At 37.7% G+C, this 26,433-nt stretch overlaps 2 protein-coding genes across 13 annotated transcripts in view; one reads left to right on the plus strand and one right to left on the minus strand.

Annotated features, from left to right (window-relative positions):
• The window catches only part of REL (REL proto-oncogene, NF-kB subunit), a 46,590-nt gene extending 37,633 nt beyond the window's left edge, over positions 1–8,957 (plus strand). The window contains exon 10 of one of the 2 annotated variants that reach the window (XM_037163840.2): positions 896–8,957. In XM_037163840.2, the coding sequence (XP_037019735.2) occupies positions 896–1,683 (788 nt within the window). In that variant the 3' untranslated portion in view covers positions 1,684–8,957. The remainder of the gene's footprint in view (positions 1–895) is intronic. The other variant, XM_037163830.2, reaches the window with a different exon arrangement.
• Positions 8,958–11,089: 2,132 nt separating this feature from the next.
• Positions 11,090–26,433, minus strand: part of PUS10 (pseudouridine synthase 10) — a 65,047-nt gene continuing 49,703 nt past the window's right edge. For 10 of the 11 annotated variants that reach the window (XM_037163791.2, XM_053666882.1, XM_053666883.1 and 7 more), the window contains 6 exons: positions 24,849–24,905; positions 23,940–24,016; positions 23,791–23,846; positions 22,651–22,768; positions 18,379–18,521; positions 12,785–14,691 (listed from right to left, as the gene is read on the minus strand). In XM_037163791.2, the coding sequence (XP_037019686.2) occupies positions 14,523–14,691; positions 18,379–18,521; positions 22,651–22,768; positions 23,791–23,846; positions 23,940–24,016; positions 24,849–24,905 (620 nt within the window). In that variant the 3' untranslated portion in view covers positions 12,785–14,522. Of the gene's footprint in view, positions 12,744–12,784; positions 14,692–18,378; positions 18,522–22,650; positions 22,769–23,790; positions 23,847–23,939; positions 24,017–24,848; positions 24,906–26,433 lie in introns of those variants that run through there. The other variant, XM_037163769.2, reaches the window with a different exon arrangement.

Raw genomic sequence — 26,433 nt, forward strand, 5'->3', positions numbered from 1 at the left:
TCAAGTAGTTCCAACAGAGGCCACAAAGCCTAAAATATTTATATCTGGCCCTTTATTTAGAAAAAAAGTTGCCAACTTCAACCAGGGTTAATTAGAAGTCTTTTTCATATTACATTCTGAATCAGTACTGATTTTTCCTGGGTTAGTATGTATAACAATGTAAATAAATAATGTGTAAATAAACAACCATAATTTTTTTGACTGGAAATGTATAGTACATTAATGTTATATCTTAATACAGCTTAGAAAGTTAGGTAGTGGACTTTCGATTATCCCTAATGAGTTTCTCCATTGCTCCATTTTTTTCTTAAAAGTGGAGAAATGAAGTGATTTTGGGTTATTTAGAGTTCCACTAACTGAAATTCTGATATTCATCTTTCATTTTTCAAAAATACCTTCATAGGCCCTGGCTGGTATAGCTCAGTGGATTGAGTGCGGGCCTGTGAACCAAAGGATCGCGGTTCGACTCCCAGTCAGGGCACATGCCTAGGTTGCAGGCCAGTTCCCAGCAAGGGACTCACGAGAGGCAACCGTACATTGATATTTCTCTCCTTCTCTCCTTCCCTTCCCCTCTAAAGATAAATAAATAAAATCTAAAAAAAAAAAATACCTTCATAGGACCTCAAAAGATAGATTTTCAGATTTAACTGGAGTGAACTTATATATGCCAAAATAACAGCAAAATTATTTATAGGTATTTGTAAAACAGTAAGTGTCACAAAATTCAGTTTTGGACTCATGTAATAATTTTAGTGCTATTTAACATTTTATTTGAAATGCTACTCAGTTTCCTTAAATTGTCTTTATTAACATGTTTGTACAGTTTCTAGAAATAGTACTTTTTCTAATTTTGTTCATTTCAGTTTTGTAAAAATATATTTCCCCTCCCCCACAGAATCCAACTTGTTTTCTCATGGCGCAGCTTTGGCAGAAATGCCCAGGCCTTCAGGAGTTTCCAGTCAAGCAGAACCCTACTATTCCCCGAATGTACCCATGTCCGGTGCACTGCCACATCATCCTTCAGCCATACCCACAATGGTGCCTCATTCTTCTTCAAGCTGGTCCTCTGTGGCTCACCCCACCTCATGCTCAGTCAATACAAATCCAATGAGTAGTTTTTCAACAGGGACACTTCCCTCTAATTCACAGGGTATCCCACCATTCCTGGAAATGTCTCTTGCGAATGAGTTGAATGCGTCTAATCCTTGCCTTTATAACAGTACCAACAACATAGGCAGAATGGAAACGTCACCTATGTCATCAGCTGACTTATATGGTATTTCTGATGCCAACATGCTGCCTAACTGCCATGTGAATATGATGACGCCCAGTAATGACAGCATTAGGGAGACCGATAATCCAAGACTTGTGAGCATGAACATTGACAGCCCCTCGTGTAACTCAGTGTTAGACCCAAGAGACTTGAGACAGCTCCATCCGATGTCCTCTTCCGGCCTGTCAGCAGGCGGCAGTTCCAGTGCTGCTGCGTTTGTTTCACAGTCGGATGCATTTGAGGGATCTAATTTCAGTTGTACAAATAACAGCATGATAAATGAGTCGGGGTCTTCAAACGGTACTAATGCAAACAGCCATGGTTTCGTTCAAAGTCAGTATTCAGCTATTGGCACTATGCAGAATGAGCAGTTGAGCAACTCATTTGAATTAGACTTTTTCTCCAGTTAATTTGTAAGATTTAAATAGTGATTCAAGATTTAAATCCTTTTACATGTTTGCAGCCATTTTAACATTACCTGCATAGATGCAGTATTTTATATTTCTCTGGCCAAGACTATAACACCGGAGGATTTGATTTTCACGTTATAATGCAGAATTTTCTTGATTAGGAAGAAGTGTAAAACTTTGGGTGTATAAGAGAGTTTTTTTTACAGTGTTGGCTGTAGAGCTCCTAAAATTTTTCAGGATGTAAATAAAAGATGAATCTTCAGTACTGAAGCTGCCACTGAGAGGGATGAACTCATTTTCCAATTTCAAGAAGAGCTGGAGAAAGTTCATCATTTACAGATGACTCTTGCTTCAAGAATGTAGATTAATCCACACAAACTGAACTTCCAGGCTACGATGCAGTGTGGAATCCTCTGTGCACTGCAGGTTTATATAAACTAGTGCACATTTCAGCCTACACACACCCATTATAGACCGTAGGAAGTGTGTAATGAATCTGTGACGTGTTACATGTTGAATAAAATCAGTTTTATTAAAAAAAATTTTTTGAGTATGTAAAATACAAAGTTGGAAACTGCCAGAAAGGGAGCTTTCCAAAACAGAAATTTAACAGGGCTTTAGTATTTTCTTCTTTTGAAACGTGACAAGAATTCTGTCTTTAGAGTTTCACCATGTTTCCTCAGAACAAAGTGAAGAGGACATTCTTCACTCTTAAAAAAGCTAAAAATATGCTTTTTTATATTTCTTTTGTAATGTATTAATGTATTCTTAGTTAAATGAATTGAAATTTGCTTTTGAGCAAATTTAAGGTAAAACTTGTAATGGCTATGTCATTGAAAAAATAAACTCCTTGTTATTTTTGAGGTGCATGGGCTAAGGTGACCCCTAAGGGGTTTTTCTGAGGCTTTTTGGAGTTTCTTAGATTTATATGTAAATCAATTTTTTTTAAATGCTAAGTTGTATCAAGGCCCTTTCCAGGTATGGTAGGGTCTCTGCTTTTAGACTATTTAAATCCATACTTTTAAAATTGCTGATGATTTTTGTTTTCCACCCATGTTTTTAAGGGGAAGAAATTTCCTTGGACCTCTTCTCTCTCTTTTTTCTTCATGGGAATCCTAAAGCCAACCTTTATTTTGGATTTCTACAGCACAGTATAATACACTTGAACTCTGAAATATGGTTTGAATATATATATGCGAGCAAATTTATAACCCTGTAATCAAAGGAGATAGTTTTAAAAAATAAAATTAAATATATCAATCAATGTTCCTATTGATTTAATATTCTTATACAAGATTCTCTTAGAAAAGGGGTTTTTAAGCATTTTTAAATTTAATTATTGTTCAAGTACAGTTTTCTGTCTTTTACTCCCATCCCAGCCCACCCCCCCAGTGCTCCCCACCTCCCTCCCATGTGTCCTTTATACTTGTTCCTGTGAAGCCCTCCCCTTTTCCCCTGAAATTCTCTCCCCTCTCCCCTCTCCCCTCTGGTCCCTGTCAGCCTGTTCTCTATTTCAGTGTCTTTGGTTATATTTTGTTTGCTTGTTTGTTTTGTTGTGTAGCTTCCTGCTAAAGATGAGATCATATGGTATTTGTCTTTCACCGCCTGGCTCATTTCACTCAGCATAATGCTTTCTTATGTGTCCTCACTCACTGTGATCTCACCCAGTTTCATGCTGTCAACTCTGAAATTTTATTTCCAGTGTAGACCTGTCCTCCGAACTCCAGATTTGGAGTTTACCCGTGTGTGAAACTGCTTGTTTGGCATCTGTACCTAGAAATCTAATCTAAGCTTAAACTCAACATATCCTTGATCTTCCCTTCCAAACTTGCTTCTCTTTCAATCTCCCCCAACTTAGTAAATGGCAGTGCCATGCTTCTGGTTGCTGAGGTCCAAAACCATGGAGTCAGCCTTGATTCTTTTTTTCTGTTATCTCCCATATCTTAATCTACTAGCAAATCTGGTAGGTTCTACCTTCAAGAATATATCCAAAGCTGACCACCTCTTCTGACCTCTACTATTAACAACCTGTTCCAAGCCACCATCATCTCTTGCCTGGATTAAAGCTATATCCTCCAAAAACCCTCTTTACATCCTTGTACCCTAATAGTGTGTTCTCCCTAAAGTAGCCTGAATGATTATATGTAAGCCAAGTCAAATCCTTGCATTCAATTGGTCAAAACTATCCAGTGGCTCCCCATCTCAGAGTCAAGACCAAAGTCCTTAATATTAGCAGGCCCTCACTCCCTCTCCTACCTCATCTGCTCCCATTTTCCCCTCTTCATTCAGCTCCAGGTACCCTGACTTCAGTGCTCCTCTTCAAAAACACCAAGTATACCCCTGCTTCGGAGTCTTCATACTTGGTGTTCTTTCTGCCTGAGTGGTTTTCTGTCAGGCGTGTGCAGAGCTCACTCCGTACATCCTTCATTCTCACGCAGCTGTTACCTGATCAAAGCCTTCCTTGACACTATGTATATCAGGATTCCATGTCCCCCCTCCTTTATATTTTCCGTAATACTTACCTAAGCATTCATTTGTTTATTATTTGTTTTCTTACACTGAAATATAAGCTTCATGAGGGCAGGAATATTTGTTGAATATAGTTTGTAGAACAGTGTCTGCCTGATATTCAATAATTGGTAAATATTTATTGAACATTTAAAGTAGTAATGATACAGCTTTGATTTTTGAAATAAAGAATAGCTTTAATTACTAGATGTTCATGATTTTTATAGTTCTGTTTAATTGGGTTTATGTCAGAATCACACATTCAAGACAAGGATTAATAATGGTAATTCGAACTGTTGAGAAGCAAAGTAATCCCAGTAGAAAAATGATGGTGGAATTTGGGCAAAATCTTAATTGTGATGGAATTGTCTTGATGCTAAGTAACTTATTAAAGACCTACTTTATTTTACAATAGAACCTACCATAAATTTTAAGCATATTCTCAGCTAGGAACATGGCATTTCACTTATATAGCATCCAACCAAACCATAAATTTACTGGAACAATTAAAACTAGTTAATTTGGTCAAAATAGGGAATGCATGAATGTCATATAAATAAAAATTCTGAGTTGAATGATACTGGGAAATGGAAGGAAACCAAGATAAGATTTGAGATCAGAATATTTAGGGAGCAAAAGAAAAAGATTAAAGATTAAAAAGAATAAAGCCAAGTATTGTTATTGTTTCTCAGAAATTATGATTTCCAAATGAAACACTTCTGTTACATAATTTTCAAAATCATAAGCACACCACATACTTCAGTAGAACTTACCAAGGAGAAAGAAAAATCTGGACATAATTTTCTGCCTGTTCAAAACATGAACCTAAGATATTTTCAGATAGTGGTTAATAGGTGGTACACTTTTAAAAAAATACAGAATCCTATTTTATATTAATTTAGCATCAACTAGTTAAACAGTTAGAAAATCTAAATGGGTTTTTTAAATTAGATGAGCAATTGACTTGCAGTTTTTGTGTGTAAACCAAAGTAAGGTAGTGCTACATCTGTGATGAAATGTATTTTTCCTAGAATTTATTTTATAACTTAAAAAGATACTGACTGCTTCTTCTGTACCTCTAAGTGTGTTTACACTTTCACATGTTCTTGTAACATCCCACTCTTAGTTTCTGAGGAAAAGGTGGACCTTGTGCCTTTCTAAACTCTGCTTATATACTAGACTCCCTCCCCCGCTTTCTCTTCCATCCCTTCTCTTGTTTCCTTATCCTCACATCAGCATTTAGTGTCTTTTTTTGTATTAACATGGTAAACATCTTTTCTGGCTTGAAGGGAAAAACCCTCTTCTGCCATCCTCACACCCCTTTCCCTCAAGACTTACAAAGTGCTTTCAGTCTCCATTTCTTCACTCCCAGTCATTTTTACCCCATCATCTCTCTCTTTGCCTCCTATAATTTTCTTATGATATTCTGGGAAAAGTAACCAGCGACACCCTCCCTTGTTAAATTTTTTCTGCTTGAACCATCTGTAACCTTCCATCCCATTGACCATTCCCTCCTCGGACATCCTCCGCGGTTCCTGTGGTAGACAAGACTCTTCTCTGGGGTTGACTCCCCCCGCCCAATCTCAACCAGGCTGCAGTTGGTGCTGTCTTTCCCCCAGGGTGACTTTATCAATGCCCGCAGCTTCAGCCTTCTCTCACGCGATCTGAATATCTTTATGACTGGCTCCTCCTTTTGCATCTTCTTTCACTCATGGCATTACCATTTACCCTGCCATCCATGATATTTAAAAGCAACTTCACACGCATACTTTAGTCATCAAATCCTTTTAAATCTACCTTTAAAAAATCTCTTGCATTTGTCCCTCTATTCCTGCTAAGTTTAGTGTAAGCTTTCACTCTTCTCCCCCAACAAGAATGTTTTCTATATGCTCCAGTTAAAAATAACACTCCATTCTTTCTTATTCCCTATTACATAGTTGTCATTCCTCGAAAAAATTTTATCAGGCTGCTGGGCCTCCATGCTTTTAACACATTCCCCACTCCACCTGTGTTCTACAACCATGGCACCTAGTCTTTAAGGCTAGGCTTCTCCTCTGCAAAACTTGGTCCTGCCTGCCTTGTTGAGGTGCAGCTTTGTACACACCCCTGTTGCAGAACTCAGTGTTGAATTAAAGTCATTTGTCTCTTGTCTTTGGGACTTGTTCATCTATTAGCATAGTCCCTGGCATAATTGGTGCTGAATAAATGGTACTATTATTAGGGAGTTAAAGATGAAATTGACGTAGGAGTGAGTATAAAAATGTGGACAAGGATGTGGTTCTTAAAGGGAAAGGTACTTAACCTGAAAGGAAAAGCAGCGACGCAAAGATTACTGAGCTTGTGAAATAGTTCACCCTCTGCCTCCATATTGTCAACTGTATTAGGTAGAAATTTTACAGTTAGGATTGTTTTGTACGTCTGATCTGGCTGCTTCTCTCTACTGTAGGTGGCAGGGTTAATTTCGGTCCTCCCCACGTGCACTCACCCAGCACTGCACCCTTGCACAGACACTGGAGTATTCATGTAATCAATCATGTCACGTTTCTTACAGTCTGATGTGCAAAGCACCATGCTCGGTGCTTGCTGTGATATTCAGGTGAATAAGACAAAACTCTTTTTCTCAAAGATACGTCTTTTTTTGAGGGATAATATATGTAAAGTACATAAAGTGGACTGATTTTACAGCTTCAGGAATATTTACATCCATAATCATTTCCAGCACCCCAGAAGTTTCTTTCATGCCATTACCAATCTGTGTACTCCTCAAAACCCCTATTCTGATTTTTATCATTAATACCCTATCTTAATAGACTTTAAATCGGTAACTGGGTTTCTCTACTCACACCTGAACAGAAACCGCTGGAGTGTCATTCAGTAAACTAATACTTCAGGAAAACTAATTATGCTGTCCATGTTTTAAGAAAGACTTGGAATTGGTGGCCCAGGCTACCTAGTAGCACCAAATAAATTGTTACATCATGAGTTGATTTGTTGAGGGATTAAAGAAATTTCCATGGGATATTTCAATAGCATGGAGCAATGAAAAGGACAGGAAATTTTTAGTCAGTCATCTGGGTTTTAATCTTCAGCTGTGCTACTTAGAAGTTGTGTGATATTTAACAAATCACAACTTCTGTGGGCCTATGTCTTCGGATACAAAATTGCAGATGATACCCAGCCTACCTACCTCACCAGGCTTGTTGTACTGAATAAAATAATGCATAAGAAACACTGTAAATTGTATAGTGCTATCAAGTATTGTTAATAAACCATCTGTATATGTCTTGTGGCCCTCATTAATCTCTAATCCAAGCACTCCTTCCAGTGGCAGAGTGAGAAAAATCACCATGGATTAGGCTTCCATAGTAGGAATCCTGAAATAGGTTTCTCTTCAGAGTGGCCGGCTAGTGCCCAGGTGTGGAAGGCCATCGTTTGGCCTTCTTTCCAGAACCACTTCCTATTGTATAGCAAAGATAGGCCAGTTAATGACTCCCAATTCTGAAATTCTGTCTGTTAAATTTCTTAGCCAATGTTGATTATGAATCAATAGTAGTATGACTGTCTTCCAAAAAAAAAAAAGCCTCATTGTAGCTAATGAAGTTGTCACTGTAAGATGTCTTATCTATTTTCAGAGGTTGAATATGAAAGGGGCAAAATTGGGATTTTTATCACATATAATAGAAAATTTATAAGCCCATCTGAGATATGTATGAGTTGCCTATATCCAGTTTGATGCCTTTGTTTATTTAAGACTTAGTCAAATTAATATTTTAACTGATATATCTTGGCAGAATTTAGTTAAAACACAGGCTTAACATCAGTGGATAAGATTGAATCTCAAAAGTAATCTTGTCATTTTTTAATGCAAACCAAAGCTTATACCTACCTCCAAAGACTCTCCACCATGTCTGTTACCCTCATTAATAAATAAAATACAGATATAATTTATAGACAGTTATTTTTTTTCAATCCTAAATGTCTGTGGCTTCAGGAAAAAAATACTTCCTGCTAGTAATGATCTATTTAAAAGGAGTGGAATTTGTCATACTGTAATGTTCTAATCACCTGCTTCTACAAGTTGGTGCCTAACAAATCAAGTTTTTAGGGATATCAGCAGGTAAATAAAATAAAAATTGGTAAAAGTATCAAATATTCATCTTCCTTATTTTCCTCCTTGAACTTTATTGTCAAACCATTATAACTTTGTATAAAATGGACTAAGAATCAGGTCGGTTAGGGTCTTTGGGATCCGTTCGTGGAATTCAATCTCAGGAGACTTCACTGAAGACACACTTGATTTTACTGGGTCATTAGCTGAGAATATTGGTCACTGGCACACAGTTCAGGGAACTCAGGATGAAATGGCAAGGAAAACACAATCAAGTCCTTGGGTGAAGGGCATTGTTAAATACATGGTTCAGACCAGATGAACCCTTTAGAAATGATTTCTGTTTTAAAAGAATGTACTTAAAAATACTTTTAACTAGTGACTGTAGGTCCCTGTGGCATGGTACTATTACTGTATTTTTTGGACTGTTCTAGGTATGTTTATATATGCTTTTTAGTGACTAATGAATTTGGATGCACTGAAAAAAATTTTAAAGTTCTCAGGTACTGTTTAATTATTTAATTGCTAAGTGTGGTGTCAAGATGAAATTATTTTTAATAATTGACATTTTTAAAATGTCAATACCTTTTATTGTACAGAATGTTGCCTCTGTAATATCTTTGTAAACAGTGATTTTTTTTCTTGGTTATACAATAAATGGAAAATTTCTAAAAACCCTTACTAAAATGTTGTTGCTATTTGACTTTAAGTATATCAGAGAGCTCTGGCTGGTGTGGCTCAGTGGATGGGGTGCCAGCCTGTGAACCAGGGGGTCACCAGTTCTAGTCCCAGTTGGGGTGTATGCCTGGGGTGAGGCCACACCCCCGGTCAGGGGCACATGAAAGGCAGCCACACAGTGATGTTTCTCTTCCTCTCTGTTTCCCTGCCTTTCCCCCTCTCTAAAAAAATAAATTTAAAAATCATTAAAAAATATCAAAGAGATTTTCTTTGCATCTATAGCATCTTCCTCACTGAAAAAGCTACTTTTGGTTGCTTAGCAACACTAGGCATTTTAATGAAACTCTATAGCTGAATATATATATATAACTGGCAATATATATATTGGTAATATATAACTGTCCTTTGAAATGACAGATAGTTTTACAGAGTACTAAAATGCTTTTTGTAAAGGTTTTTATTTTCTGCCTTCCTGACTTATTTCCTGCCTGTTTCTCTTCCTCCCTGAATGACTGAGGACAAGCCATTCACTTATTCTGAGCAAGGTACAGTGGGCGAAGGTACTGGCCCAGTGTGGGATTACAGTGTGTGGAGCCCAAGGAGAACCTGTGAGGGTGGTAGGGAGGGGTGTCTCGGTGATCTGAAATGAGGGTGCAGTGACCGGTTATTTACGAGGGGGAATGATCTGTTAAGTTACTATAGTAAAGCTAATGGGAACCAGATTTCTCACTCTCAGAGAAATGATGAATGTGGAAAGGGAGAGAAAACTAGAGTAAGGTTGCAATTGGAAGTACTGGTATAGATAAAGCCATGAATCCACAAGAAGGAAAAGTTCTGCCTAATTGAGAACCTAGTTCTATGGAATGCCAACCAATAGTTAATTAGAAAGTCATTTGGAATTTGACAATCATTGTGGTTAAAATTGGTTCAGTTGAAAATCTTCAATGAATGCTAATACTAGTAAGTGAAAGCTGGATGAGAACTCTGTTTATTAATCAAAGTGGGGGAAAGTAGAAGGGCTTGGCAGACACTTCTTGTATTAACTGATCAAAGCCCAATCATTGGTGAAAGCACAAACTAAAATTGTGTGACACAATTATATAAAATTGTTATATGAAGATAATATTTATCTTATTTTTTATAAGATACATGAAGAAGATACCATCTCTTTTGTGTTATTCTTGTTGGAAAGGTACAACCCAAATTTATTAATGAAACACCAGGCAAACTCTAATTGAGGAACAAACTACAAAATAACTGCTGAAATCATCAAAGTATTTAAATAATGAAAGTCAAGGGAAAATGAACTGTTTCAGGTTGGTGGAGACTAAAAAGACAACTAAGTGCCAAGCGTAATCTCTTGACTATGTAATATCAGGTTGGTTCCTGATCTTGATGGTTACACCGGTGAATGAAGTAGAGCCAATGACCTTGTCTGTAGGAATTACACTCTAACGTATTCGGCGTGATAGGCCATCACTGGCTCAACAGTTCATAGAAAAAAGTTTCTTGGCAGTTTTCTTGCAAAACTGGAAATTATTTCAAAATGAAGAAATCATAAAAGTAATATTTTTCATAATAAAGGCACCACTTAAGAAAAATTAACTCAGAAAAACTTGTATAAAAATTCATTTTCTTACATGGACTTAAAAATCAAAGAACAAAGCTCCAAAGGAAAATATCTACCTAAGTAAGATGTTTTTCTCTTTGGAAATGGAAATTTAACTAATAACTTTATTTTACATAATTTGAAAATGCAACCGGTTATCTTATTTAGGAAATTTTTCTTTTTCCCAACTTTATTTATTTTTACTTTTCCAGGTATTTAGAGTTGGTATTTTTCCTAAACTAAACCACAGACTCTATTTGGGACAGAAATGTTAAGCAGTACAAATGACCCTTTCTCTAAGTATTATTTAAAAGATTTAATGTAAAGCAATAAGAGACCACAAAACTAATTGTAAAATGTTTTTATATAGGCAAAGCAAACTAAAATACTTTGACTACTTAATGTTATTAGTTCTGCGCAAAGATCTACATTAATTTGTGGCTCATAATTCTATGAACATTTGGAACAAGTACTTACAACTAAAGTTTACTCTTTTCTTAAAATTTTGCATAACCACAGGGATAGAAATTTAAGAGACAGAAGTCTTCTAATTTAAGCTGGCTAAGGAGGTTCTTAAATCTCTTTTGTAGCAAAATTTCCCCAGAAACCAAGAAAGATGCACACAAAAGTTCTTACCTTTTTATCAAAAGTTAATTTTTATTATCTTTCTCATTTTATGGCATTGAAAATAGTGGAAAAATCGCTATTATTCACATAATGAAATTTCATATCAAAACATTTTCCTGATTTCTGTAGTGAATAATACATCTTCGTATCTATGACTTGTGTTTAATGTAGAGAGGGAAACGGAGTAATCCAACACTATCCAAGTCACACATGCTCTAAAATAAGCTCAGACAGCTGGATCAGGCTGACAGAAATTACACTTAAGTGTGAAATTTTAATGAGACTCCTTTCTGAAAGTTTTCTCTTAATGACTCAGCCATTTTCTTCAGATTTTGCTTATTTAATGTTTTTCCTCTTCATAGTACCAGCTGATGATTAACTTACTAACAAATGGTAATCATATGAGATCATATTGGAGTAAGCTCCTTGATTTGGCATCTAAATTTTAAGTCAATTCTTGTGGTTACATGGATGTAAATGACATCCTCAACTGCTGCCTTCATACACTATGTGCTCAATAGTAAGGCTTATTAGAAAGGACCTACAGACCAGGAAACCTAAGTTCTAGTCTTTAGATAGGAAAGCAACTAACAATTGTAGCTAAATCATTTAGCTTCTGTTCTTTGGTTTTCATATTTATCATCAGTGGTGATGATGATACCCTATCTACCTGATGAGGGTGTTTGAGGTTAGATAATACATTGAAGCACTCTAGAATAATATCAGCTTACCTTTATTTGGCAATTTTGATTTTTCAAAATCTTATCCCTGGCATTGAAGTTATTGAAGGCACTTATGTCTCCTTATTCAAAAGATTTTTTTAAAGTCTCTTACCATGGTAATCCTTGATTCCTAAGGTTTTACTTTCCTTCCCCAGGAAAGGTATTGACAATTTTAGATTGTCAAAATAGTAACTGGAAGTCATTAGCATTTGTGACAAATCACACCGAAAGTACCTCTATTAGTAATAGATTGCTAGAAGCTTACTGGGAAAAACATTAATGGTGTCAGATTTGCATTTGATATCTTATTATAAGATACTGTGCTGCATAAAATATAGGTATAGCTTATTAACATCATTTAAAAAATTTAGAACATGATTTTTAAAGGTGGTACTTCTCTTGTGAAGGGAGGTTTTGCTGGAGGAAATTACAGCTTCTTAAGATTATCAGAGAATGCATCCTGTCTGTGTACCTCTCTGAATGAAAGAATTAAAATAGAGAATGGTTTCATTATTCATAGTTTTGGCTCCTGGAGGTTGGAGAGGGAACAAGAAAAATCATTAAGACATCCTTAGAACAATGTAACACACAATATACACATACTGTATGTGGATCCTGAGATGTTACAAGTTTAAAAATAAAGAGATCAACATGATCCAAACAGTTTCCAAGACACCGTTATGGTGAGTAAACAGCCATTTTACAGTGTGTGCTGAATGGATGTCCGCGTCGTGCCATGAAAACCCTACTGTGCTTCCAAATCTGAAAGCTAGTCATCCAGAGCAGGGGGCCAGTCAACATCTACAGACTAGAAGGAAGAAAACAAGTCATTAAAACATATTACTGTTCTAGAAGCATTTGCTGATAATGCTGTATAAATGTAAACTTCTAATAGTACTATAACAGAAGAAATTGCATTTGAAGAAAAGAGCCAGTGAATACAATTTAACACTCTAAACCCAAGTCTAGGCCTTGGGATTCTTGGGTCTACAGTCTGCTGCTGAACTTACCAAGTATTTGGTTACTCAGCTGGTTATTAATTGTGCCTGTTGACTGATAAGAGACTAGAGTACACTTATAATTTTTTAATTAGCAAAAGTAATTAAGTTAAAAGCGAACATTCAGGTGGCAACACCAACTTTCCCTCTGAAACCTCAGCAGCTTTTATTCTTCTGATCCTTTTCTTTTTCCCGTATTTCTACCCGCCCTGGTCCAGTTCTTCTAAAACGAAACCTAATGAAATTACAGTACCAGACTATTTTGTGCCACGTTCCAGGGCTTAGAAGCATTAAATTGCACCTCATCTTTACTACCCTGGAGGGCCTAATTTAAGAGGAAGTTTTCTAAAAATCCACTGTACCATGTTATTTGAGATGTAAAGTTAAAACTTGGATTTTTAAATTGATCAGTGAGTCACCTCACATACCAGATTCAGAAACATTTTATTATAAAAGCCCAAGTAACTACTGCATGTGTACGTGTGTGCCTTTTATAAATCCCAAGAAAATATTTTGGTACCGTTTCAGAATATAGCCATATACCCAACACCCATATATAAGGTGATGGGTGGTTTCTCAAGCCTGAAAACGAAACCTTTCTGATTACAATCAGCATGTGTCGCACGCAGGGGAGGGCAGGCATGCTGTATGGTTGGAAAGGCTCCATAAGTGATTCCAATGGGTCATCAGAGCTGAGAAACACTGGCCTGTGACCGCCACCCCCAAACTGTTCTAAGGAGTAAGGTAACAAGTGCAACTGGGTTTTCTTTAACAGAAAAGTGTCTTTGTCCACATATATTCTCTCTGAGGAGGCCACCTGCAACCCTGAAGATGCTATCACTGGCTGAGCTGAGTATGATCGAATCTGAAAGACCTCAAGAGAACTGCCGGTGAGGTAATATGCTCCAGTGATCATTGGACTACCATAGCTGCTTTTACCCTAGGCAACTATACCCTCTTTTTTTTTATAACGGGTACAAGTTCCAAGTACAGAATATCGGCCTCTCCCAAAATTGGAGGGGTGGGGGTGGGGAGGGAACTCTATTCCTAATGGGAGCACAACTCGGGACTCAATATCTGCTGATGCTCAAATGAGGAAAATATTTATGGAGAACTTCCTGAAAGATCCATTCCGTTTATTCCAATTACTTACAAAGTTAACCTTGTTCCACAGGTTAATTCAGATTATAAGAGTAGAGAATTTGGACCACATCCTAGGGGTCCACAGAACTGCTTTCATTAATAACCATTGGCTCATCACATGCCCTACCTGTCATGAACATACATTTCTGAGTAGGCTGCCTTAAATTCTTTGTAAGACAAAATTGGCGTGGGAATGAAGTACAAAATCAAAGGACACAAGAAGGGCACTTACAACTTCATTTCCATGTGTGTTTTAAGGGTTTAGATCTCATGCCATGTATAAAGAACAATTAATAAGTCAGCTATATATTTGCAAGAATCACAAATAAGACCTTGTTTCTTTTTAAGATATAAAAATTCCAAGATAGACCTCTCCTGCAGTATAACGCTACTATAAGATTCTGACCATTTTCAAACACCTCTTAAGGTGAGTAGTACTATTTGGCTTAATACCAAAAATGCATACTTTTTGAATTCAAGGTGCAAATGGGCATTTCCACAACAAAATGGTTTACCTCAACATCCAGCTCAAGAATGTCTGCAGTCACATCCATCAGAGAGCCAATGTTCGGCTTGGTTCTCCCAAAGTCTCCATGTACAAACTCTTTGATGTAGCTGGAGTTTGTTTAAGGAAAAATAACATAGCCATGCAGTACCAATTGTTTGGGGAGATTTGATAGGTGAAAGAGAAACAAAAGTAGAAATGTTACAAAAGAGAGGTTATTTCTGAGCTGTGACTTGTGACGTACGTCTTAAAAAATAAGCTGTGGCAAGCTGGTTCCTACCAGCCTGGCAGCCAACACCAGGACCCGGGACTTGTGTTTACATTACATCAAACTTACCAAGAGTCATCATTTTCTTTTTTCTTTAGCTCACCTCCAAGTGCCAAGGACTGGGTATGGATTTTCAAAATAGACTGTAGAGAAATGCTGTATTTACTGGGTTGGCAAAACCCAGTTCATTTGGTTTTTTCCATAAGATGGCTCTTAGTAGTGCTTACTTTTTGTTGTTGTTGTTTTTTGTTTTTTTTAAATTTATCTTTAGAGGGGAAGGAGAGAGGGAGAGAAACATCAATGTATGGTTGCCTTCGTGCATTCCCTGCTGGGAATTGGCCTGCAGGGAACTGGCCTGCAACCCAGGCATGTGCCCTGACTGGGAATCGAACCACAATTGTCTGGTTCGCAGGCCCACGCTCAATCCACTGAGATACAACAGCCAGGGCTGCTTATTTGTTTTTAACTTAATTTGATTGTGACAGCTGACATATCAGCATGTACTTAGAAAAACCAAAGTTGGTGAATTTTTGTGCAGCCATTTTAATTTTGGACATGGAAGAAGATTCACAACATTTTTAGCATATTATGCTTTATTATTTCAAGAAAGGTAAAAATTCAACTGAAACACACAAAAAAAGATTTGTGCAGTGTATGGAAATGGTGCTGTGACTGATTGAATGTGTCAAAAGTGGTTTGTGAAGTTTTGTGCTGGAGATTTCTCTTTGGTTGATACTCCACGGGTGGGTAGACCAGTTGAAGTTGATAGTGATCCAATTGAGACATTAATTGAGAATGATCAATGTTCTACCACACAGGAGATAGCTGAGATACTCAAAATATGCAAGTCAATAAAGTTACAGGTGAAAATGAAAAATGTGTCTTTTATTTATGGAAAAAAAAACTAAACAGACTTTCTGGCCAACCTAATGTACATATTATATGTTATACAACATATATATATTTTTTTAATCTCAGCTATTTTTTCTTTGCCACAACTTCCATTTTGACATCTTTCTAGTCCCATTTTTCAATAATAGCAGCCAGTATCTGCCAGATGATAGGTTTCCAGTCCTACCAAGTGACCTCAGTGATAGCTTTCCTTGTAACATCACCCAGCGACACATGGCAATAGGATGGGAGGGACAATAAGACAATTTCATCTGGTGAAGGCCCTTCAGAAGGATTATTAGAGGGCCTACGTTCTAGTCGTTCGGCAAACATGGTTAACATTAGCAAGAGGATTAAGTAAATTCTCTCTCCTTTTTAAAGGGGCAACTTGAGTTTTGCTCATAGGTCTTCAAATTGTGAAGTCAATGACTAATCCTGAAATAGTTTATCAAAAAGATTATGTTAACATTCCTTACAGAGGACTCTACTACAGCCTTGACAATCTTTATCTGAAAGATGTTTTTGCCAACATTCAGTAAAAGTTCATTCACCATTATGTTGTGGTCTATTAACCATCACTTAGTATAAAAATGTAATAGAGCCCTGGTTGGTGTGGCTCAGTAGATTGTGAGAACCAGCCTGTGAACCAAAAGGTCGCTGGTTCAATTCCCAGCCAGAGCACATGCCTGGGTTGTGGGCCAGGGGCATGTGAGAGGAAACCAACTGATATTTTTCTTGCACATCAATGTTTCTCTCCCTCCCCTCCCTCTCTTTCCCTCTCTCCGAAAATAAATAAAATCTAGAAAAAAAATTAATATAATTTGAATAGGAAAAATGTTCTCAGATGATGAATTAAAACACACCATCATATTCTGATATATCCTTACTTTCTGAAAGTTTATTCACTTTACTTTCAGCAAATGTTTTGATTCAAGCATGTAATTATCTAGTAACTGTCTTCTTTACTAAACTCATAATTACCTAACAACCATCATTCCTTTTTTCTCACTTTCTTTAGATAATGCTACTTCTGAGTAGCAAGGACGAGGGGAGATGACCAAAAAGCCCCCAAAAAACCAATTATAAGGTCCAGAATGGTTCTTAATCATACCAAGAGGGATGAGTGTAAGTGAAATGAACTAGTTCAGTACACTGAGCAATGTATGTGAAAAATTCACATACTTCTGTGTATAACCACATAGTATCTAGAGCTTTCCCCCATGGTCTCTCTTGACTAATGCCTTAAGTTACATGTTCTGTGTACATGGCTGGTTGTAAAAATATTTTAATGAGATTGAAAAGATAATAGCTTCTCCAAAATACCACTACATTGCTCCCTAGTATACCAGAACTAAAGCTGAGATAAACTAAAAAGAAATTTTTTAAAAAATCTGTAATTTCTTTGAAATCCCATCCACATTCCACCTATAATAGGCAGATTGCTCCAAATAACAAAGATACAAAGACCTGCCCACTCAAATCTAAGTAAACCATCCCTTATTCCAAATAGTAAAAATTTAGGAGATTTTAGAAGTTAACTATACCTGTTTTCAAGGGGGGAAATCCTGGTCCCTTCTGGGCTGGGACAACGGCGACAGAGAGGTGAGGAGGGTGGTGGGGAAGGAAAGGCAGACTAATCACATGGAGTGAGAATGCTGTCTGATGATTAAAACTTGACATGTTTTCCCCTTATATCCATAGTATATCATTAGTTTTATACTAGTTACATGGCATTTTGTCGCTTCATGCTATTGGTTCACAAAAAATATGAAACCAAGAAACAAATAAAAACTAGAAGCAACTTTGAAAAGCGCAATAAAGCTAAGACTACAACAGCTCTCTAATATTTTTTAACCAGCAACTCAGACTTGATACAAAACCGTGCAAGGCAGAGTGAGTAGGTTATCAGCAAGTGATCAGTCTTGGCCTATTTTCTTGTTATGGACCAGTTGGCCAAATAAAGATCATTATGTAAAAGCAGGGCCACTCCTATCTGCTATCAGTGTTTAATCATCTGGGGCAAATGCTCGGAAAACTTGAAAGGACTCAACTGTAGTCATGAATATGTGACTGGCAAAATGTAAACAGACGGTCCTGGCTAGGTTACCCAGTTGGTTGCAGCGTCATCTGTGTACCAAAAGGTTGTGGGTTCAATTCCCAGTCAGGGCACATACCTGGGTTGTGGGTTCAGTCCCTGGTCAGGGCACATACAGGAATCAACTGATAGATGTTTCTCTCTTACACCAATGTTTCTCTGTCCTTTCCTTTCTAAAATCAAGCAAAACAACAACAACAAAATATCCTCAAGTGAGGATTTTTTTAAAATGTGTAAAGACAGCAAATGAATCAATCAAAAGTGTCTCTGGCGTACTTACTACGGGTTCAGCATTATATAAGACACTAAATATTTTAAAGATCACATTGAACTGACTGCTGTCTCATGGTTTAAAATGTCATTTTGAAAAACACAAATTTAATGGGGAAAAAACCCACTCAATCCCCCCTCCCCAAATATTCTCCAACTTAATCCTTTCCCTACTACCTCCTAGATCAAGTTGAGCCTATTTTTTTAAGGCAGCATGAACTCCTCCCAAAGGGTTCTGGTTGGATTCCTGCCATGTGGAAGCTGAAAGGATACGTTCCAGCCTGTGTCTTCAGGTAGAGGCGGAAATGGTGCTCATCCACATAGCACGTCTCCATGGAGTGAATGACACGAGCTCGTACAGCCAGGGGCCTCCGGTGAAGGACCCGGAGAGGTGTTTTCTGGTCAATCTTTAAGTCCTAGAGGAGGATACGATACACAACTAGACAGTCAACTTTGCTGCCCACTGAAGCTCGTCTTGGCACCTCCTTTGTCACCCGTGGCTCACCACAGTTGTTTTCTTCCGAGAACCCTACCGTCTGTCGCTGTCAGGGTACAAACTAGTACCCTAAGGTTCACACTCTGTGGGCTTCTCATAACCTGGCCCATAATTACTTACTTTCTGGGCCCCAGCACACACCATTAGAAAAGGCTTTGAGGGAAATGTTCTCCAAAGTCTCCACTGCTCTAATATTTAACAAATTGATTAGGACCCCGGAATTCTATTCCACCCTTTGCTTTCACAGCTCTTCTAAAAGACATATTCTTTCAGGTTTTTTCCGAACCCAACGAAATAACCTAGTAATGGGGATTTGGGGCAGCAGTCAGAAATAGGTTTTGGACAGTGGGGCACCAGTGGCATCATTTGTGTGTATAGGCAGAGTGCATGTTTTAGGGAGAACCATACACCTGCTCACAGGGTTATTTTTTGGTTACATGAAAGGATGTATCTGGAAAATTAGCAATTGCATCATAGCTTTAGGGTGGTATTTCAATATAATAATTACAAGTAAGCATGTGCAATAAAACAGGACCTTTCAATATTTGTTAGCCTTATTCAAGTTACTTGAGAATAATAACACTGCATGTCTTTTTATAATTCTGAATTTTTTACAGGCACAGGTTTGTTTTTCTCACAGAGATTTCCTTTTATGTCACAAGATATAAATTAAGAAATAGAGGTCAGTGTTGTAAAAGGCAAACTAATTTCAAGTTTTAAAAATAGATATTGGGTATAACCAGAATTGTAGGTTCCTAAGAATTTTAGATGCTCTGCAATTCTTGTTGGAACAACTCCTTTCTAATTTACATGATCGGTGAGTGCCTGAAGGTGTATTAAGAAAGATTTCCTTCTGGCCTTCCCTCTACCAAGTTCTCTACTGAGAGAGAAAGAACAAGTTCTGACAACAATGCACTTGAAATGCTGTGTCTGCTTTTTACCAGAGCAGTGAGTCAACGGCCCCTCCTAAGTCACAGGGAGTTTTTGCTACTTTAATTTTAATTTTTTCCAATTACAGCTGACGTTGAATATTATGTTAGTGTCGGGTATACAGCATAGTGTTCAGATATTTATATAACTTATGAATTGACCCCCCAATAGGTCTACTACCCACCTGGCACCACACACAGTTATTACAGTATCATTGACTATATTCTCCTATGCTGCTGTTCACATCCCTGTGACTAACTCATGGTCTTTATGATTCCGTGAGTCCTCAATTTTAATAGCACTTTGTTTTGATGAGATTAACTCTCTTCATAAGGTTTTCTCTGGCTAATAAAAGCAAAAGAAGGACAAGGCTGAACTTTTAAGGAGCCTGTAGAGATGAGGCCCCTCCCTGTTCAGAGTACAGAAACAGCTGGCCTTCCCCCGGGTGGCTGCCCGAGGAGCGCTCATCTCCCGTCCCCTTCACGTCCAGTCACCACCAGAACTTTGGCCATGAGCCAGTCAAAGGAAGCACTAACTGAGCTGGCAGACCCACCACTGCTTCTAAAATAACACTCAGGTCAGCACACTCTCGTGTGTCTTTTTGGTCCAGTTGATTTTAGCAGGCAAAAAGAAACCAATTCATCCACTCTGACACTGCACTCTGCTGTTCCCAAACTGCTGAATTTTCAAAAACACATATAAACACACACGGATGATTGTTTTCCCCTTGGAAGTAGGTTGTCCTTAAAAGAGAGAAGAGTAATAAATTTGAACTGACTTGCCTTAGTTATATATATACATATTTTACCAATGGGAATATTTGAAAACTGTTTTAACCCTTATACTTAAAAAAAATTATCAGAAGTCAAGCAGCATCCAGTCTCACCAGTCTACTTGGGATGTGGACCATTAAAATAAACCCTTTTACTACTTAGGCTGTACCTATAAAACTCATCTTTCAGTACTGTTTCTGAATTAGCCCTACAGCTACCCTCTCAAACTCTGAATACATTTTTAAATGAGTTTATTTTTCCCAAACCATTCTGAATGACTTGTACATATGTGATAAAATAGAGGTTTAAGAATTTGTTTTGCAATCTTAAAAATATCTATCTATAGTATAACTATGATCCTAAAGGCCCTAGATAATAGGGCCCAAAGCCAAAAGGCCTCAGACACAGACTCATAGAGCCTGAGAATGGAAGGGCCACGGGGGATGCTCACGGGGTGTCCAACCCACGGCCCACAGGCCGCATGCAGCCCAGGATGGCTATGAGTGTGGCCCAATACAAAATTGTAAATTTACTTAAAACCTTTTCTTTGCTCATCAGTTTTCGTTAGTGTTCGTGTATTTAATGTGTGACCCAAGACAACTCTTCTTCCAGTGTGGCTCAGAGATGCCAAAAGGCTGGACACCTCTGCTAGTCCATCCTTTGTTTTATAGATGAACTTCTGTAAGCAGGTATATGTTTTCACCAAACCACTTCCACTCTAAACATTATTCTGCACTTCACTTTTTTTCATAATGTCATGGGTGTTCCTGCAAGGCACAGAGGTAGACCTACCTTTATCCTTTTTGTATTTCAGGGTTTTTAAACAGTTGTATCATATCACAACTTGTACTACCATTTCCTCATTAAAGGAAATTCATTTTGTTTCCAGTCTACTGAATGTATGCAACCAGCCTTCTCCTCTGCTCCAACCAACAGATGTTACTGATCACAGAGGAATAAAGTGATGGTTTTATTGTTACTTTGATATGGAGGTGGAACACCTTTTCAAATGATCTTGGCCATCTGAACTTGCTCTTTTTTCAGCTGTTTGTTCATATCCTTTGTCTATTTTTCTTTATCAGGCGTTTGTATTTTTCAAAAGTATAAATCCTATTTATGGTATCTTTTGCCCACTTATTTTCTACATAGTCCTACATATGTGCACACACACACACACACGCCTGTGTGTGCGGTTAAGTCACAATGTATCCTCCTCTACACTTACGGCTTGTTCCTCTTTTTCTTTCACCATTTGTCAGGAACATTTTCAACTTTGTCAATAAATATTCATCTACCACAGAATTTCTAACTGCCTGGTGATAGTAGTCCCTCATACAGATGAGCCATAAGATTCAACGAATCCCCACTTGTAGGTCATGCTGATTATTACAAAATATTTCCCACTTAAACAGTGTTCTGATAACTATATATGAATATCTTGGTGCCCACTTAGGCTCATTTCTGCATCTGAAAATAAATTCTAGGAAAAGGTGGGGGCATATGGGAAGAAATATTCAAACAAGCAGACCCTCTCTAATGACATGTTTGTGTGAAGGAAAACCTAGCATGTGCCAAGAAACTTGTGCTCTACACATTATCCTGTTTTATTTATCTATCAGAGGATTTATGTATGGACTTAATCTTAGCATCAACTCTATTAGATAAGTCCTGTTTTTTATTTCTTTTGTATAGATGGCCAAATACAATAGTAGCATTGCCGAGTATTTTCTATGTGTCAGGTACTGATGTAAGTGATTTATGTGACTAAATTCATTTAATTCTTCTAATTTTATAGATGGAGAAATTGAAGAGGGTAAGTCACTTGTCCAAAGTCACACAGTTAAGAAATACAGATGCAGGATTCACACCCTAACCACCCGTCCTCAGAGGCAGGCTCTTAATCACTAGCAGCACTGCCTCTCAAATGACTCTTTGACAAAAGTAGTTCAGTTGACTGGGTGTCGTCACGAAAAGCAAAAGGTTGCCAGTTCGATTTCTGGTCAGGGCACATGCCTGGGTTGCAGGTTCAGTCCCAGTTGGGGCCTGGTCAGGGCACACAGGAGAGACAACTGATTGATGTTTCTCTCCCTCTCTTTCTCCTGCCTTTCCCCTCTGTCTAAAAATAAATAAAATCTAAAAAAAACAAAAAAAAAAGACTGCCTCTCAGACTGGGTAGATGAATTGCCCACCCATTCAACTAGTAAATGGCCGAGCCAGGATTTAAAAACAGGTCTCGTGGTCCCCAATACCCATGTTCTATGACTTGCTGGTAATAAACCAGGCAACAAAGGACTCTTTCATAGGCAGCGGAAAAATAAAATAAAAAGAATTAGGGTACATAACTACCTTTATGTCATTTAGGAACTCAATGTCTTTCTTCTGTATTGCTTTATCTGTCCATATTAAGGCACTATAGGTCTTGGTCTTTTCTTCTTCCCCTTCTTTCATATGTCCTATTGCTTCTCTAAACAAAAACAATAAAACAAAGTTTGTCTGAATACAATGCACACAAGCCTTGCCCCCAATTTCCCCTTCTTTCAAAATGGCTCTATTGAGGTACAGTTCACATACAATTCCCCTCCTGTTTCAACTGTACACTCCAGTAACTTTTCGTGTGTTCGCAGAGTTGTGCAGCTACCACCACCATCTCACTTTAGAATTACTGTCATCACCCCGAAGAGAAACTCCACACCCTGCACAGTCACTTCCCACCCCATTCCCCTGGCCCTTGGCAAGTATTAACTGACTCTGTCTCCGCAGATTCCCCTACTCTGGACATGTCATGTAACATGGAATCATATAACACGTGGTGTTTGGTGACTGACTTCTTTTACTTCATAATGTTTTCAAGGTTCATCATATTGTAGCATGTATTGGTACTTCATTCCTTTCTTTTTCCTTCACTCCTCTGTATTACTGAATAGTATTCCATTGCATTGTGGGTATACATTTCGTTTATCCATGGACTTTTTTTGCTATTATAAATCACACTACCATGAACATCCATGTAGATTTTTTGTGCAGATGTACATTTTCATTTATCTTGGGTATATATCTAGAAGTAGAATTGCTGGGTCATATGTTAACCCTTGGAGAAGCTTCCAAACTCTTTTCCAAACTGGCCGCACTTACAATCCCATAGCAATGTAGGAAGGTTCCCATTTCCCCACTTTCTTGCTAACATTTACTATTTTCCACCTTTTTGATTATAGCCATCGTAGTGAGTGTGAAGTTAGATCTTGTGGTTTTCATTTGCATTTCCCTAATTATTAATGGTATTGAGCATTTTCAAATGTATTCACTGGTGTATTCCTATATCCTTTTTGGAGACATGTCCATTTAACCATCTCCCTATTATTAATTGGTTGTTCTCTAATTGAGTTGTAAGAGTTCTTGATATATTCTGGATTCTAATTCCCTTAACAGATACATGATCTACAACTGACACTTCCCTTTTGATACTATCTCCAGCAAGCCTACCCTTACCTTGTGACAAGCTGCAAGTCACGGACTTGGATTTTGTTAGACGACTTATTAATTTTCTGTAGTAGCAGAAAAAGAAAAACAATTAGCAACTCTCAGTCAGTTACAGAGCTGCAGAAACAGGACGATTTCCATGTCATGAAGTGGTTTACCTGCTGAAGTTCCTTAATTTCTTGTGAAGTGAAATGTACTCTATGAGGATTCACCAGCTCAATTGCAAAGGGCCTTCCTGGCAGCACACACCCCGCCGTGAAACAGAAACGTGTTGATGGAGTTAACATTCGGGCAAGAGGGTTAGGAGGTGTGAAAAAACGAGTTGAGCTCTAGAGGACTGAAAGTTTAGCTACATCTGGGGGAGGGAAGGATGTGTGAAAAGAATCAAGGGACTTTCTGGGGGCAGCTAGACCCCAGTACAGGCAATATGTGAAAGTGACTGTTTTCCCAAAGGTCCATGAACAAGCCTGTGTTAATTACAAAGTAAAAATCTAAACAACCACTAATTGACTTGGTTACTCCAGTGAAATGTTGTCACATGCAGTGATGTCCAGGTGTAGCAAGTTGAAATCCATCCTCCTAGCCTAATCCACTAGTGAAACAGAAAAGCTGTGATTCTGTGAGGGAGAGGGACTATAAATCTCAACAGCTCAGGATTAACTCTCATTTTTCTTGTAATGCAACACTGTAAAATGAGAGAGATGAGGGCTAAAGGAACAAATCACTTTTTTAAATAAAGATGTGCATTTTAAAAACTGTACTGGTCCTGCTGAAATGTTATTAAATGCAACAATCAGATTTTTGGAAAACATCAGGCACTTCCTTGTTAATGTACATAAGTCCCTTGTAACTTACAGGCATGCAATAAAAATGGCCTCTGAAGAAATGATCCCTACAAAACATAATGATCATATAATTTATTGAGGTAGCTCCATAATCCATAAAGCTTTCTCACTTGGTGAGCAGCTCTGAGCTCTGCCTGCTTTGGTTTTGAGGAAGTGACTAGAGTCCGAAAGGATGACAATCTGAGAGTTAGTTCTAGTCAAGTGATGCTGTTGCAACCTTACCATTTCCTAACGTTCTCACATCAACATCTTCTCTTCCAGAGGATGAAAAATTAAAACCTTTGGAAAGGAGATAACACAAAAGAATTAGAGAAATAATAGTTCTTAGACTTTCATTCCCTCCCTTTGATAGAAACCTAATTTGTCTTGAATAATTTACAGGAGATTCCCAAAGGATAGTCATCATCTCACTTCTAATTCCAATCTCTCCTAAAAACAGCATTAATCATAATAAATACCATTTACTGAACACTTACTTTATGCAGGCACTGAGTTAATTTTTTTTTCATACATTATTTCATTTAATTCTACCTGGTAACATAGGCTTAAAAAAAAAACAGCTTCTGAAAGGTTAAGGACTTTGCCAAGGTCACAAGATTAAATGGCAGAGCTACGTGTTTCTAATGTCAAGGCCAGACCTTAACTATCATCCCACGCCACCATCCCACGAAAAAGCCGAAGCAGAGCACAATTTGGAGGAAGGCCCCAGACCACCCCATCCCACAAGCTTATTGTGAAAAATTTATCATTTACTCTCTTTCCCTTAAAACAAAACAAAAAATATTTATTTGAGAATTAAACTCTATGAAAGGAAAAAGAAGCAGAAAATGTTTGACTCTAAAAACAAATTCATTATATAAGCAAACCTAAGCTGGAACCATGACAAAACTAGTGTTCATTCTAAGATATAAGGGTCATCACAGACCCATCTATGATGAGTCTGCAAATATTGGAATGGCAAGTGGTTTAAAAAGGGGGGGGGGGTGTCACATGACAACTTTCTTAAATACAGAACGGACTGATGAGGTCATCATCATCATCACCACAGCCAACATTACCAAGAGAAGCTCTATTCTAAATACTTCCTATATCAATCCGAGATAACAATCCGAGATAAGTACTTAACAATCTGAGATAAGTACTATCATTAGTTATCTCCACTTTACTTACAGGAAGGTAAGACAGAAACAAAATCAGTAATTTATCTAAGAGCTCATCACTAACAAGTGGTAGGTCAATATTTGAACCAGGTAGTCTGGTTCCACAGTTGCTTTTTTTTATTAATTACTTTTTATTGGTTATGCTCTTATAGTTGTCCTGATTTCTTTCTCCTTTGCCCCCCTCCACCCAGCAACCCCCACTCCCTCAGGCAATCCCCCCACCACTGCTCATGTCCATGGGTCATGCATATAAGTTCTTTCGCTACTCCATTTCCTACACTGTACTTTATATCCCATGGCTATTCTGTAACTACCTATTTGTACTTCTTAATCCCCTCACCTCTTCATCCATTCCCCTACAGTCCTCTCCCACCTGGCAACCATCAAAACACTCTGTATTCACAATTCTGTCTCTGTTCATTTTGTTTGCTGAGTTTGTTTCTTTAGATTCAATTGTTTATAGATTTGTATCTTTTGCCACTTCATAGTTTTGATCTTATTTTTCTTAAATAAGTCCCTTTAACACTTCATATAATAATGATTTGGTGATAAACTCCTTTAGTTTTTTTCTTGACTGGGAAGCTCTTTAATCTGCCCTTCAATTCTAAATGATAGCTTTGCTATGTCGAGCAATCTTGGCTACAGGT

This window comes from Artibeus jamaicensis, unplaced genomic scaffold (assembly GCF_021234435.1).
Source record: "Artibeus jamaicensis isolate MK-2021 breed Jamaican fruit bat unplaced genomic scaffold, CSHL_Jam_final contig_465, whole genome shotgun sequence".
NCBI lineage: Eukaryota > Metazoa > Chordata > Mammalia > Chiroptera > Phyllostomidae > Artibeus > Artibeus jamaicensis.